Source organism: Hypomesus transpacificus, chromosome 4 (genome assembly GCF_021917145.1).
Source record: "Hypomesus transpacificus isolate Combined female chromosome 4, fHypTra1, whole genome shotgun sequence".
NCBI lineage: Eukaryota > Metazoa > Chordata > Actinopteri > Osmeriformes > Osmeridae > Hypomesus > Hypomesus transpacificus.
This window is the reverse complement of record NC_061063.1, coordinates 4,395,915-4,411,637: the sequence shown is the minus strand read 5'-3', so window position 1 is coordinate 4,411,637 and position 15,723 is coordinate 4,395,915. Positions and strand designations below refer to the sequence as shown.

Below are 15,723 nucleotides of genomic sequence, written 5' to 3'. Positions count from 1 at the left end.
TATGTATAGAAGTGTCCCTGCGTCAGAGGAGGGACTCAACAAAAGGCTTTATTTGTGGATGATTAATCCACAAACCTTTGTATTGAACAGTCATAATTTTTCATTCAATTTCTTAACCAACGCCCACATCTCAACTAGGAGTGCCTTGACTCTGGTTATGAAGTTCAACAATCATTGGCTCTCTCTCTCAAACACACACACACAAAAACACACACAAACACACACATACCTACACCCTTGGAGGTTTTTTTGGGCACTGCATGGATGAAGCATGACACCATAATTTTTACATGAATCCAATTAATCTGAAATAGAGGTCACTTCTTTAATATGACTTTTGAGAAAGAGAGAAAATATACTTATGGCAGTATATCAATTATATAACAATCAAGAAATGCCTTAGTCTGTCAAAAGGACCACAACAGCATTACAGTAGTACAGCCTCCACCAAATTTGATTCACTGTAACATACTTCCTTGCTGGGACATTTAGATGGAAAATACATGATCATCTAAAACTGACTGTCTGTCTATACCCTAACAGAATAAATTCTACTCAAATCCAATTTAAAAGTATACAATGTCAGTATTGTTTTCTACAATATTGGAAGTGTACTTACAATGAAATGATTGTGTATATTCACATAATTATTTACAACTTTACTACAGCATGTATAGGTATGTTTGTACTTATACTTTGTAAGTATACTTTAAGTAATATATTATTTTGCTTGGATACACATTGTAAATCACATCAGTTCAATTGATCATTTTTTATATACAACATTCTGAGGATTGAATTCTCCTAAACCCAACTCAATGGTTGAAATGAAAGGCAAAGTCATGTTGTATTCTGAAACAACACAGTTTATGTATCTGTGAACTGAGACTCATCAACTGAACAGTCTAATCACATTAGCAATTCACAAAACCAGATCCATGTCGAGCACGATACATCTAAACATTTACTATTTCTGCTCTCTAGTGGCGGCAATGAGTTGGAGCACCATGCACAAACTGACAGGAAAAGCAGCAACTGTAATGGTTTTTACAGTGAAAAAGATGGATTGATGTTTGAGGTTTTAAGAGGATAATCCATGTCTTTTAATTCGATTTTGCGGCAGCAGCAATGATTAATCTCGTGTTTTGCATGGTTCTTATTCATGTTACCTTGTTATTTCTAGTATGACAGGATATCATTTATTGTAAAAGAGACTGGTCTAAACAAACAATATTGTATGAATACAATACAAATCACAATCCATTAAAGAGTAACGTTCTATCATTGTATTTCCTTCATTATTCGACAAATATACAAAACATTAAATCTTAAAATCTGCCAAAATGCTACTTTGTTAGCATAAACCATATTACTGTTCAGAAAATCTGCTAATCTACTGCTATATCCAACATATGTCTGTGAGTGATGGTGAGTGTGTAAAGCAGCTGTTCATTCTAACACCATGCAGTCATCACTGTTAGCAACAACCTAGGATAATCGAATAATAATAATACATATAATAATAATGTGACATTTCGAATAAACGAAACAATCAGTAATGGAGTGTTCCTTTCTTTCTTTTCCACGTGGATTGGTGCTGCAATATGTGTGTACGGTATGATTGGTCCATTGTTGGTCTTGGTAAGTGATCTGTGTTTGTGATGATGTTCACTTCAAATACATTCATGTGTTGGTACTCAAAATGACATTCAAAGACTTAAACAGCAGTGAAAAACAATCTAAGATATTGTGGAGAACATAGTGTTTGTACATTGTTAGTAATAAAGACTTAGATTACTTGCATCAGTGAAAACGTGTGATTGCAAAAGAAGTAGCATAGTAGCCTACTCACGATAGAGTACACACTTAGTCTACATTATCACCTGCTTAACCCTTCAGGTACACTCCCCAGTACATGCAGTGGATGTGATTACTAAACAACACAGTATTATCTATTTCTAGATTATACAATGGTGCATCCATTTTGTATCTGACAATAATCTTCTGTAATGTTAATCCTCCAACAACATAGTAATAATAAGAGGAATAAACTTAAATACTTGTTGAGGCAAAACTGGTTTGAGTGCCATAATAAAGCATTGAACAGCATCATGGCATACAGGAAATGTTGAGTAACTATCACATGTTCTGCAAAATTAGACTACACTAATGTATTGCCCATACAATACTATTGGCCCCTAGCATGTCATAGCCCCTGATAGCTTCTTTTCCTCAGACCTGGATCATAACAGCATTTGTTGTCTTTCCATTCTTTGCTGGTACTTGATTACGTTTCCCAGATGCATCAAAAACAGTACTGCTGATATTACAAGGCTTCCACTGTGACTTTATAAGTGAATCAGACATGTTAAAACAAACACTACTTTGGTTCAGGTCTACCTCTGTTGTTGCCCACCCTCAGATCCCCCTGAGATGTTTGCGTGGAGAGCAGGGGGCTCGCCGCTAAGCCACCTCCACCTCGATCTCAATGGGCTCCACCTGGGGTTCAGTAGGAGGGGTGGGCGTCTCATCAATCCGATCAGAATCTGGCTCGGTGACAACAACAGCCACCTTGAGAGAGGGGGGAGAGAGAGATAGAGAGAGAGAGAGGTAGGAGAGTGAGAAGGAGATAGAAAATGACAGGGGAAAATAAATACACAGTTTCACATATTATTCATCAGAGATTGAACAGATGGAGCACTGAAGTTGATTGAACAATGGAGCAGGGTGATCGAAGCTCTCTATTTGCAAGCTGTACTCTACCTGAGGTCCAGGAGCCTCCACAGTTGGGGAGGCCTGCACCACCTGGACGGTGGGGGCAGCCGGAGGCCTAGTCTGGGGATACACCGGACGTTGATCACCAGACGCCTAGACAAAGAGATGAGAGATCAAAATACCTGATCAACTGAATGGAGGGAGCAGCACCAGTTGTGGGCTTCCTGATGGTTCATTTGAAACAAAAAAGTCACAATCAGCGGAAGTCATTGTCTCACTGCCCTATATGAACTGCTTCCAAGCAGTGTGGTTATAGTCAACTCACCTGTGTTCCACCATTGGCCAGCACACTGAGCCCAAACAGCATGACAGTGATGCAGATGAGCAGCTCGAGGACCAAGAAGATCACCAGTGTGCCCAGGATGCCGTCAATCAGGTACTGAGGGGCCCAACGCCAGTGGGACCGGAGGCAGAGAAAGACAGTTCCAGTGGGATTTTCAGTGTAGCAATTTAAAGTCCAAGAGATTTTTTTCCCATTTGGGGGAAAGGGTTGATGTAAACAAAAACGCAAGATGAAATCATATTCATTTCATTTTACTGCAATAAGCAAACTGTGACCTTTGACCTGAAGATATGTTATGTCAAAGAAGTGTAGTATTTATCGTATCAATCACGCAAATGGTGCAACCTGCCATGTGTGCAGTACAAGTGTTGATATTGACTGAAACATGGCCATAATAGTGGTCAATTACTTACTTTACACTGTTTCTCAACCAGCTCAGTGCATCTTCTGAAACAAAATTGCTGCAGTAAACAGTAAACACAAAGAAAGACGTGTTCCATTTTGTAAATCAAGGACCTAGATATTATTACTTTTTTCCCCCTCATGAAACTACACTGCCCCTAGCAGAGGTTGTTTTAGTATATTTAATTTGCTGTCCCATAAATGATAACTGTATTTCTAACGTGGTCATATGTGAGTCAAAAGAAAGTTCCTCAGCTCTGACCACTGTAACTTTTTATCCTTAATGGATAAAAAACGTTTGGCTACAAGTAAATAAATAAAATGTATATGTAATGTTCATGTAATTTAAGGGAGCCATGCAGACATTTTAAAAGTCATCAAAAACATGTGGTGATTGAAAAAAAAAATCATAACACACTTGGTGAGACAGTACAGTACTCACAACAACAATATAATATTTATTTAGTAAAGATGTGATTTGTTAGCTTACTGACCATCTACTCAGTAGAAAAACAGATCTAAACCATCTCTAGTCTGGCACAAGGAGGTCAATCTATGTGGATTAAAAGGCGTGAGCATGAGGATGGGTACTCAGTCATACTGTCGTAAACCCATAACCAAGGCCTCTATGTGGTGTCAACATTATAAACACTTTCTTTGGGATGTGAGGCTCAGGATTTCCATCTAACAACCTTGACCAAGAATCTCTCATTTCTTTGTGTGTACTGCTGTCTTGAGCAAACCTTGTTTTGTTAAAATACATACAATACTAAGGCAACTGTATACAGTTGTAGTACAGTGTAGCTTTGTTCAGCAGACCATTTCGCTTAATCTGGAAGACATTGAAGCAAATGCTGTACAGTACACACTGATAAGACAAAGTTTGTCAACTTGCCAAGTTTGAATCTTGTGACTGTAGTTTTAGATCTTTGACCACAATTCGTGGAATGAGAATGGCATCGTCCACAACTTTTACACAATTGTTGTATTTGATGAGTTATTAATTCCATTCCACATCATTAAATTGTTCTATTGATGACTACAGTAATTAGTCTTCCCCTGGTTTAACACTAGGCATATCATCCAATCACCATATCAACACCTGCTATGCCTTCAATTGATTATACCATGTATGAATGGACTGCATCTCCCACAAGGCCCCCTGGCCCCCTGGTCTTACTACTTACTACCTACTGTACATGTGTGAAAATGCTACAGGGATGGTTACCACAGCATGCATCTCCAATTTCCGACAGTGTTCGCAGTGGTAGGAGTCCTGACGGTAAGGCAGGTGTTTGGACATGAGGCCCAGGGCAGCAGTGGCAAAAGCAGCGCTGATCAAGTGCAGCACCAGGAGACATTTGACCTGAGAAGGTTCATGTACAATTCACACAAAGATGATATGCACTCACTAACTAAAGACATAATTTTCCCTGCCAAGAATGTAGATCTTAATGTCATCAACCCACCTTATCTTTGTATTTATATCTTTATTATTATTTATTTTTAAAATTTTCTGCCAAAACATATATGCTTTATAAATCCCATTATCATCCCCTTGCTACGCTTAACGTCTAAATCGTGATCATGTTGAAAATATGTGAATTAAAAATAATCTAATGTGAAATATGGTTGACATTTTGCTATCATACTCACCCAGAGGAGAGAGGGCTTTCTTCCAGCATGGACAAGGACTGATCCTGACAAGAGGACCTGAATAAATAAAACACCCAACCCACTGATAAACAGATTGTACTCCAAAAAAACTTGCCATCAATGTTTTAGAAAGTTTTCAATGTTCATTTTCTTTGTTTTACAATATTTAGGTTTATTCTTTGATAACTGTGAAACTGTGTGTCGTGTCACAGTTGCCTGGAATTGCTCAGTTTTTCACAATATTGATGTGTCACTCTCATTGGTGTTTGCATATGTCCTTCAATCACCTGCACAACAACCACCGTGAAAACCCTAATATCACCAGTGAAGTGGACTTCATGGAGCTGAAGAACAGAGACGCTCAGACAGAGTATCAAGCACCCAATGATGATCTGGATAGCCTAAGAAAAAAATATTGGTACATCTATAAAAGATAGACACCATTTGTGAAGAAAACGTTTAACATTGATTGGCTTGCTTGACTTGACTTTACTATCTGTCACCCCCATCAAAGTTGAACTCACCCCCAGGGTTTTAGGCTCCATCTTCTGGAAAGAGCCCACCTGACCAGAGGACAGGTTTCCAGGCGGAGGGAGGGGGTCTTGGCTTTCAATACCCATTTTGTTGTAGAAGGTGGCAGCAAGAGCAACCTACTGAGGGAGAGCTGGGAGCAAAAAAGGATACATGTGACCACTCTAAGGCTATAAAGGCTGAGAAGATCATTTTTATTGAATATATTTGGAGGAATGTATAGACAAGGCATTTTATGCCCCTGTCCAAAAAGCGCAACATCATGACTGCAGTCGAATTTGGCAAGACTCCAAGTATCTGCGCCATTAAATTAACCCCACTTTATCCATGCAATGTGCTGGGTGCAGGACATTCCTACGTTTTCCCATTTGCACCAAAACAATCACTGAAATTGTTATAACAATTTCATGCTATAACCAATCCGTGCGAAATATAGGCTACGTATTAATAACAATGAAGATGAGGCAGCATTTCAGAACATCTCCTGCAAACTTGGACTAGCAAGCAAGGACACATACTCGGCCAGGCCATTTGTGCAGGTAGTTTCTCACATCAAGTCGGTAGTGTTTAATCTCTCTTACCTCCTTCGAATAAAAAAATAAAGTCGATCCTTTACTTCTGTTCTGCTTTAAATTGTGACAACGCGGAGCACAGTTCCGTTGATTCTGATGGTGGGGGCAGAGAGAAGATAGGGGATAGCGTATTTGCTGTAGGTTGATGGGACGTACTTCACTGCAGTGCTGTGCTGCAGCAGCGGAGAGCGTGTGCGTGTGTGAGCGTGTATCGGTCTTCGGTGTTTGAGGCAGACATGACTCGAGCTTTTTTTTAGAATTGCTGAGCAATGCAGATGAGATGCACTGCACAGTCTTCAGTCACATAGCTTACATCTTTTAGTCACACATGGCTTTCTATTTCACACGTATACGATCGATGTATTAATGAAATTATACGGAAACAGAAGGCTGTCGTCCAATAAGTTATCGTCATTGTGGATATCAGTGACTTTTAGCTGTTGCATGAACAAGCAGGGTCAGTTTAGAATAAATTAAGACATTTCCCTCCAGCCCCCTCCCCTCGTGGTTACTCTTGCCATTTTGATGCGATTATGCGAATTTCTAGATCCGTTATATTGCACGTTTTTTACGTCATTACTGTCATTTCAGACCGGCTAACTAATTATAATTAGCAAGTCAATTAATGTAGTATTTGTTATTGTGGGCTTTCCAACAAGGCGACCATAGGTCTTTCAGCAGAGAAGAAATTATGTCAGTTTTGGAGATGTTAAAGGAGATGTAGCGATCCACTCAAAACACCTTGTCAATGTATGTGTTTGGGCATGTAGCTTACATATCACCGGCTTATTGTCAAGTTGGACGAGGACAGAATATGACCCCCCCAAAGAGTTAGACATTCACTTTTTTTTCCCCTCTGAGACAGCTAGCGTATAAAAATACGAGGTTATTAACACTTCAATAATATTCTCATTATGCTCTCTTTTGTAGGCCATATTTCAAGAAATTCTAAAATAGGTTTAATTACATGTATTTGATTGGATATACATTTACAAAATATGATACATAAGATGTAAATATAATTGAAATATACAGATTGGGCTACAAATCATAGCTAGACTGTATTTAAAGATCAGGTTTAGACGCTCAAATCGTGGGGACCAATCAGAATACAACAAATGCAGTCTGCATGAACTATCTTACCCACAATGCTTTGTGTGTGGAATTACAAATAAAACTATGTTTAATTGTCATGAAAATGTAGCTATATAATGATCTGCAAATAAACATTTTACCAGTATTAAATTAAAATATTGCTGTTAAAGAATGTATAAAAATACGGCACAATTTTAATTCTCACCCTAACTGGTAAGTATGTTCCTACACAACCACTCACTCGAATGTTCCACTTTTTGTTAAAAAGGGCTTCTGCCATGTTTGGCACAGGGAGAGTGGGGGAATACCACTCTTCTTGCGGAATCGATATCAAGAGATTTCGGAAGCATAATTTTTGAGAAACGGGGCTGCTGGTGATCGTACAAGTCCTGGCGCCCCACATAATATTGTAGAATAATAATCATTGACTCAGATTGCGAGGGGAATATCATCTTAATATATTTTCTTACATATTGTACATCTTATTCAAAACACCTGTGATCATGATTCCTTTCAAACCTGTATTTATTTGGTCAAATAATTTAGTGAAATGTATTTCGGGACAGATAGTTTAGGTTGGAAATCGTCTGCGCTCTAAACTAGCAAACTAGACAGGAGACTACTGTGCAGGAAGTCTAATCTTACAAACTGCGCATGCTCAGCGGCTTCTCAGAATGTAGGGATGGGCCCGACTTCGTAAATAGGGTAAGGAGAATCTTTTCGATTACATTATCATTGCTTATCTTTTCATTTCACGATGACAAATATTTATTACTTGATGGATTGTCGATCTTCCATCAAATTAAACTATTTCGTAAAGCGATGAGAGCCAGGCTCTGGGAATGGCGGGGCAACGCTGTCGTCGCGCTGTTGTTTGTCTGTACGTGCTGCCGCACAGGGAGACGTCATTTTAGGGGGAACGGAGAAAAGAAAAAGCATACGACGAAGGGACGTACAGTTCAGAAACAAGCGGCACGTAACCGTCACGCCGTAAATATAAAGGTTGCTAGCCGGCAGGTCTTGTTCCAGACAGTCTAAATCACGAAGCTTCCAGTAACACATTAATTTGGCGTTGCTAGACAGCTAACTCATTTGCGCCAGTCCACCGTATCTCGCCTGGAATCATCGCGTGTTGTGTTGAACCTGAACATTAAAACAAAACCATGCTGGAACATAGCTTTTCCGTTTTTAGCTTTACACTTATAGCAACCTTGCTACCTAGCTTCATACATTACATATACCTTCCTATAGCCTATCATGGAGTAGTTTAGCATGAGAGGCTATGTCGCAGCTACACTAAGGAAGAAAGGAAGGCAGCTGAGAGCCTGGAAATGCAACAATTCCATACACTAGCTTTCAATGACTTGGATAACTAGATAGATAAATATCCCGTCGAAAGGATAGGAATGAGTTTTTCTACCATGACAAAATTACACCATGCACAACTAGCTTGGGTACAAATAATAACATCGTTTAGGCCATGATCAAAAATAAAAGGTCAATAGAATGTGGATGGGTTATACCCATGTGTGTATTCCATCCACTGCCTTTTGGTCAAAGTCTTGCATGAAACGTCGACTGACCACACTGCCTGAGCAAATTGAAAAAAAAAAAAAAAAAAAGAATTTAAATGAGCTAATAAGTTGTCACCATGAATTTTGTTTCTCCCCACTAGTGTACTGGGAGTGGCCAGGAGATGGCAGACACAGATGTTACAGTGTCCATGGGGGATGTTGTGATGGTGAAGGGTACAGAGGAGGAGGATGACCCCGATGACCCCAGTAGAACACAGGTCATCCTGCAGCTCCAACCAATCACACCAGGGTATGTAGAGGATACCGGCATGGTATCAGGAAAGCGATACCCTTTTCATGGATTAGTCAGGTGTTGTATTTGCGATGAGTAGGCCTACTACCACATAAACCACATTTGACATTCAGTGAAGGCACTCTGAACAACTTGAAGGCAGACTGCTGCGAATCGGCCTTCACAGGGAAGGTCCACTTCATGAATGTGCAGTGTGTTCTCTTACAGTATGGATGAGGAATCTGCAGAGACCGAAGCAGCTGTCGTGGCAGTTGGAGCGCACTCTGGTTAGTCAACTAGAGCCTTAGCACGCACATTCCCCCTCCTTCGTTTCCTACCTGCAGAGCCCAACCCCCTCTACTTCTCCTTCACTGACTCCTCTTTTTGGAATACTGTGTGTGTGTGTGTCCGTCTGTCTGTCTTCGAAGACGAAACCACAGTAGAAGGGGAGGAGGTTGAATTGGGATATCCAATCACATGTGGAGAGAGCAAGGCTGTACTGCTGATCAAGAAATTTGTATGCCCTGGAATCAATGTCAAATGTGTCAAGGTATGTGCTGGATAGGACGCTGGATCGGGTTAACGCACAGAGACGCCAGCAATTACAAGTCGTCTCCTCCTTCCTCTGTCTTTACCATGTTCCTCTTACAGTATGAGGACCAGCTGATCAGCCCCAAGCAGTTTGTGCACATGTCTGGTAAAGCCACATTGAAGGACTGGAAGAGGGCAATCAGGATGGGCGGGGTCATGCTCAGGTGAGGAGGCAGCTCTGGCAGATTCCTAGCCCCGTGGCTGACTGTAGATTCCCTGGAACCCCTATAAGGACCCTATGGTTTCCTCCCTGTTGTCCTGTCTAAATTCCCCGTCTCTCCTTCAGAAAAATGATGGACTCGGGACAGCTGGACTTCTACGACCACAGCAGCCTTTGCACCAACACGTGCCGCAGCACCAAGTTTGACCTGCTGATCAACAACACCAAGTTTCCTCCCGACGGCAGCGGCGTGACCACGCCCACCTCTTCCCAAGGTGAGACCGGTCACTCGTACTCCTCCAGGCGGGCACAGGAGTCTCGCCAAGGTCGCTGTTGTCGCTAAGCACAAAGTCTGAAGCCTATAAGAAAAAGTTACACTAAGCTTTACGCTGTACATTGTTTTGTTAGTTCATATGCAGCCTTGCATTTGAATTGTTACATGACACCTGTAGCTATTAACGCACACACATGACTGGTTTGCCAGACAACAAGTTGATACTCCAGATGAATATACAAAATGCTCCTACCGTCCCCCTCTTGGAACTGCAGCACAGATAGTCATAGGAAACGGTGGACAGGTGGCGCTGGGAGACGAAAGGACGGATGTCCTGAGTGGTGCTATGGAATGGAGCACCGCCAGCCTGGCTCTGGAGACGGCAGAGAAGAAGGAGAGCAGCGAGATCTCAGGTGAGCTCCCAGAATGCCCCGACCCCTCCCCCACCCCCTCAGTGACATCGCGTGTCCTTCGCAACGTCCCTTCCCCGCGTCAACGCAACCGTGACTCAAACAAAAATCCCTCCGTCGACTGTTTTGTTTCCAGAGGAGACCCTGAACTTCTGGAAGGGCATTGTGGACGTGGGTCTGATGGGGGAGGTGGTGACCAACATCAGCACAGAGCTGCTGGAGATGCTGAAGGGCGTGCAGCTACGCAGCGAACAGGCAGCCGTCCAGGACTCTGGTGGGTGGCTCTACAAACCTCGGCAGTGAGGCACGGGGCACACTGCATCGTGATTAGATTTACTCATCATCAGAACCGTTACAACATTCCTCTGCTAGTCACATAACCGTGCCTGAACCTCTTGTTATGTAAAAAAAGGAGGCCAATTCTTTAGGTAGGTTCTTTGATAAGTTATTGACAGATTGAGGAACGTATCGTGGCTAAGAGTCATCATGCCTGTGTCTCTCATTCAGTATGGTATCCCTTGTTTCTTTTTCTCCCAGTGATGTTGACCTTTGCTCGCGCTGCTGTTGTCAGTTCAACTGACTTTTTCGATCCATTGTTCCCTGATCTCAGATTCCTGTCTGGTGGAGGTGGCCGTGCTCAGTAACCTCGCGCAGGTGTTCGGCCTGCTCGACAACGTCAAGCGGATCGTGGAGAAACGCCGGCAGCAAACGGACCCGAGCCAGGAACAGGTCCTCCACACCCTCGACAGTAAGTAGGCGGGAGGAGACCGAGAGCTAGATCTCTAGACTCACCACTCATAATAGCATAATTATCTTATATGACCAACAAATATGACTTAGAAAAACAAACATAGCATGAACACACGACAGCAGCCCAAAGGCTGTTGTAGATACAGGCGGTTAAAGGTCTAGGAGATGGGCGGGAGGGGGGGTGGATGTGTGCTAGTACAATGCTAATTTAGCTCAGGTCAGGCAGTGTATCATCTCTCGAGTGAATCCTGGAACCTGATTTGCTCAGATCTGGAGCAGCAGTTGGAGGAGCAGAAGAAACAGCAGCAGGCCAGGGTTCTGCTGTCCAACCCGCCGCCCGTCAACAACGTGGGCCAGGCCTCGGGGGGCACCGCCAAACGGCAGGCCAAACGGCCCCGTCTCCAGCGGCCGGCCTCCACCGCACTCCTCACCTCCGCCGTCACCCAGCCAGCCACCCTGCAGCCCCAGCAGTTCACGGTCCTCTCCCCCATCACCATCTCCTCCATGGGCCAGCCCTTCACCATGGCTGGCCTGCCCATCGCCACCCTGGCCCAGTCTCCCAACACCGTCACCCTGCACACCATCCCTGCCAACACCCAGCTCTTCACCCGCTACATGGTGGGGGGCACAGACGGCAAGACGGAAACCTTCACACTCCATCCGTCCTCCGGGCTCACTCTGGTGGGCACCACCATGCAGGACCCCAGCCAGCTGGGCACGATGGTCAGCCCCATGGAGCTGGTGCAGCTGACCCAGCAGGCCTCCGGCGTGGAGGGGGACGTGATGGGCGGGACGGTCCTGGTGCAGGAAGGGGAGGTGGACGAGGGCCAAGGACACACGGTGATCGAGATAGACCCGGCTCCTGGAGAGCAGGCCATGGGGGTGATGGAGCTGCAGCTGGCTGGGGAGGCTGGTGGGGAGGGGGCCACCATGGTGGTCCAGGGGGGGATGGAGATGGCCATGGTCACCGGGGGGGAGGGCGAGGTGGTGGAGGGGGAGTCGGAGGAGACGCAGGGGCACATGGAGGGCCAGACCGGGGCAGAGGGGGTCCAGGGACTGCAGTTGGATGCCAATGGACAGCTGTCAGGTCTCCGTATCATGGTGATCGAGGAGGGGACTCAGGTAGAAGACAAGGAGAAATGAGAAAAGAAAACCTTACCCCCACCCCCACCCACCCACAACCGCAGGGATGAACTGAACACTGGTAGACTCACAGCATGGAGCTGCCTCAGAGATGGCCTCATTGCTGTGGTCCGTCATAGGGGTGTCCTTTATTTCAGTTTTGCAGCTCTGTAGATTTTTATTATTATTATTATAAAACAATATAACACTGCAGCCTGGCACAGGATCTTACATGCAATCGAATGAACAACTTCAACGTGAAGACACCAGAATGCACTATTAGTCCGAAAGCCCCGGGCCGAGGCAGGGTTAGCAGTTTGGTTGATAGATCACAGCTGGCTGTCTCTCTCATGGTCCTGGCCTGGTGGCTATTGGGCCACCCAGCCCCACCGTGGTTCTGAGGTCAAGAGGAATTGCACTGTCCAGTTGTGCATACGTTATAATGTGTTTTTGCACTGTGTGTAGAACTACAGATTAACTTCTGGGAACATAGCAACACTGTATTATGACTGTTTGCTCCCCACACCCTTGTTAGAAAAAAGAATGTTTCGAATCCCCCTTTTGCAGCTTTGTACTGCACCGCTTTTAACACGAAATGGAAAAGAAAAGAATTCAAGGTACTCACTGTTCGATACCGAGGGGGTCATCTCTGTTTTCTTCTTTTCACAAAAATATTTTGTTATTTTGTTAACTTCTTTTGAAGGTCGCTTCTTTTCTGTTTTTGAATGAATATGCAAGCTCTGTTTTAGACAAAACAATTTACTGCTTCGCTGCCCCCCTTAGATTGTGTTTATTTCAGATTTGTCTCCTCTCACAGTGTATATACACAGTATCATAGATAGAAAAGGACCTACTCGCTTGTTGTTAGTCAGTCCAAGGCTGATGTTTAATGTTCAGCCAAGTTTACCCTCATATGGGCACGCCCTAGATCAAAAGGAAAAACAAACTCTGTATTTTTTAACCCAAACGCACCTCCAATATTGACTTTAGGGTCAGTAGGGTGCTTTTCGATGCCTTGAATTAACAGATGAGGGTATTTGCATACAGACTTTGTAATGTGTTTCAATATCAATAAAAAAAAAGTTATTTGGTAAAGGGTTGTTCTTGCTTCCTTCTACCACCAGAGGGAAGTATATGCACCCTGCATTTTATTTTTTGGGTTTACCTGGAAGTCAAGGATAGTTGCAGAATAAATATGGAGGAAAATACTGTCTGTCTGAACCTTAATCTCCATGTTGCGGCCTGTCAGGCCTCCTGCGGTGTGTGGTGTAATCTGCAGTCTTATGGGTGGGACCGCTGATCTGAGGCCTTGTCATCCAGGCTGAATAGTGATGACAGGGCGCCTGGCTCGTCGTTTATTCCAACACATTTTTTCCTCCTTCTTTCTCAGATGTGAGATGGGGGGTATGTTATCCGCCCACACCGACTGACTGTACACGCACACCAGCCGCAGGTTCACAAGGTACACAAACATCTGGCACACAAGCAAAAGGTTCTTGGGTAGGCCCAAGGACATTCTTTGTCCTGGTTTAACAAGGGACTTTTGCCACTAGTACTGTAGCAGAGAGAGGTGGGTCGGTTGACAGGTGACTTCCCTGAGTCAGGGTGAGGTGATGGCAAACATGTAAGATGAGGCCATCCCCCGTGCTGTTGGGATTGATTGATGACAGTCAGTCACGGTGTCCGCTGTCACTTTGAGGGTTGAATGGTGTTTGACAGCATAAGCCAATAGTATTGACAGGGACTAATCATATTTGATTATAGATTATAAATACTTTATAAAGCAAGTTCATGTCTTACCTTTCCAAACAACTGCACCAGCTTACTTTTCAAAGAGAAGCTGCTTTAGTGCACGACATCCGTGCCCAAGCACTGAGCTGCTTTCTGCCATAGCTCACTGCCATGCATCAAAATGGCACTCTTTTTTTCACAGTTGCTGGTGGGTATAACTCAGTGGTAGAGTGATTGACTGCACATCTGGAGGTCCCAGCTTCACATCCCCCTCTGTACATTACTTGGGATTAAAGAGTCTTCGAAATAAATACAAACGTTAAGAAAGCCAGAGATTGTGTTATGTTGTGTTGCTATGGGAAGATAAACAGAAGAAACACAGAAATCTGTTTGTGTCAGTGTTGTCACCTTTTAAATCTCTCTGAATGTCAAATGACAGACTTAAAAAAAACTTTTACATTTAGACTTAACTGCAAGTGAACCGTCAGACGATCATGGTGACAGTAGCCACAAGGCTTTTTTTTGTTTATTTTTCACAGCAGGAAATATTTACACTGACAGACAATCCCAAATTCCCTAAAAGGATTAACTCTACTTGATGATACAGAGTGCACGTGTTTGTTGTCACTGTCTAGGAGGCAAAAAAAGTGAGTTGAGGTGTTGAGTCATGTGTTATACTGTAGCCTGCTAAAGAACCCACTCAAACTAGCTGGAACAGCTTTGACAGGGGCATGAGGAGGTAAATCGGGCTCATACGACCTTGTTTCTGTGTTCGCCAAAGCAATGGTGAATCATCAGCAGGGTTGTGACGAGAACAGACACAAGGCTGGCAGTACCCTGTCACCCTGCGCCACTCTGTGCCAGCCATGCTGGCATGCAAAGACAAGTCAAGCTACTTGGGACAGAAGGTGCGAATTTCCTGTTGGGAGTTTGACAAATGGAAAAAGGAGACAGGCAGAGAGGTAGGCAGGAAGGGAGAGACAGAGGGAGAGAGTTAGAGAGATAGACAGGGGGTGTGAACTCTATCAGTCACCAGGGACGATTGGAGAGTTCTTGTTTACACACAGTCGAGGGCGATTGGCGAGCGATTGAGCCACGGATCGTCACCTTGTCTGTCATGGCGAGGGCCTATCTCCCTCTTCTTATCTCGGCCTGAGACAGCAGCCTGCTCTCAAAGAGACTGGCTCGAGCTTCTTCTGCCACTGATCCCCATAAATCATCCCTTTTCTCATCCCTCCATTTTATCCTTCCTCTATCCTTTTCCAGGTGGAAGGTTTTCATTCTTCTTCTGCTTATCTCCCGTGTGACCCTTATTTCTCCTTCTAAAGTTGCACCTTGGGTCAGAACTGGACAAATGTGATCTTTGAAACACAATCAACAATCTGAGTCATTTACTCATATTGTTCAGCCGAACAATGGACATCAGTCTCTCTTGCAATACATGTATCTCTTGCCTAGAAGATATTCAATCAAAGCCATTCAAAATGGGAAAATTGTGGATCTTTTTTTACTAAAAGCCTGACAAGAGAATACAAAATCAGTGTAGGATGTTTAATGGCCATGGC

The 15,723-nt window shown here is 43.7% G+C and overlaps 2 protein-coding genes and 1 non-coding gene across 4 annotated transcripts; 2 read left to right on the top strand and 1 right to left on the bottom strand.

The window, feature by feature from the left end:
- Positions 1 to 855: 855 nt before the first annotated feature.
- On the bottom strand, positions 856 to 6,385 carry LOC124467302. The gene is made up of 9 exons (XM_047019543.1): positions 6,229 to 6,385; positions 5,641 to 5,780; positions 5,404 to 5,517; positions 5,117 to 5,173; positions 4,689 to 4,826; positions 3,472 to 3,519; positions 3,041 to 3,154; positions 2,764 to 2,868; positions 856 to 2,571 (listed from the first exon to the last, which is right to left on the bottom strand). Exons 2-9 carry the CDS (start codon positions 5,734 to 5,736, stop codon positions 2,464 to 2,466), a joined length of 780 nt encoding a protein of 259 aa, XP_046875499.1. The 5' UTR covers positions 5,737 to 5,780; positions 6,229 to 6,385; the 3' UTR covers positions 856 to 2,463.
- A 1,191-nt stretch (positions 6,386 to 7,576) lies between these two features.
- Positions 7,577 to 7,714, top strand: LOC124467632. Its single transcript, XR_006956099.1, has one exon. It is a non-coding gene; the product is annotated as a U11 spliceosomal RNA (small nuclear RNA).
- Positions 7,715 to 7,743: 29 nt separating this feature from the next.
- On the top strand, positions 7,744 to 12,459 carry gmeb1 (glucocorticoid modulatory element binding protein 1). Of its 2 annotated transcripts, none has more exons than XM_047019757.1 (10): positions 7,744 to 8,019; positions 8,990 to 9,138; positions 9,334 to 9,407; positions 9,549 to 9,670; positions 9,772 to 9,875; positions 9,998 to 10,146; positions 10,421 to 10,558; positions 10,692 to 10,829; positions 11,166 to 11,303; positions 11,574 to 12,459. In XM_047019757.1, exons 1-10 carry the CDS (start codon positions 7,969 to 7,971, stop codon positions 12,446 to 12,448), a joined length of 1,938 nt encoding a protein of 645 aa, XP_046875713.1. In that variant the 5' UTR covers positions 7,744 to 7,968; the 3' UTR covers positions 12,449 to 12,459. The 2 variants fall into 2 exon arrangements, with proteins under 2 accessions (XP_046875713.1, XP_046875714.1); XM_047019758.1 differs by having other exon boundaries at positions 7,753 to 8,019; positions 9,349 to 9,407.
- Positions 12,460 to 15,723: the final 3,264 nt, after the last annotated feature.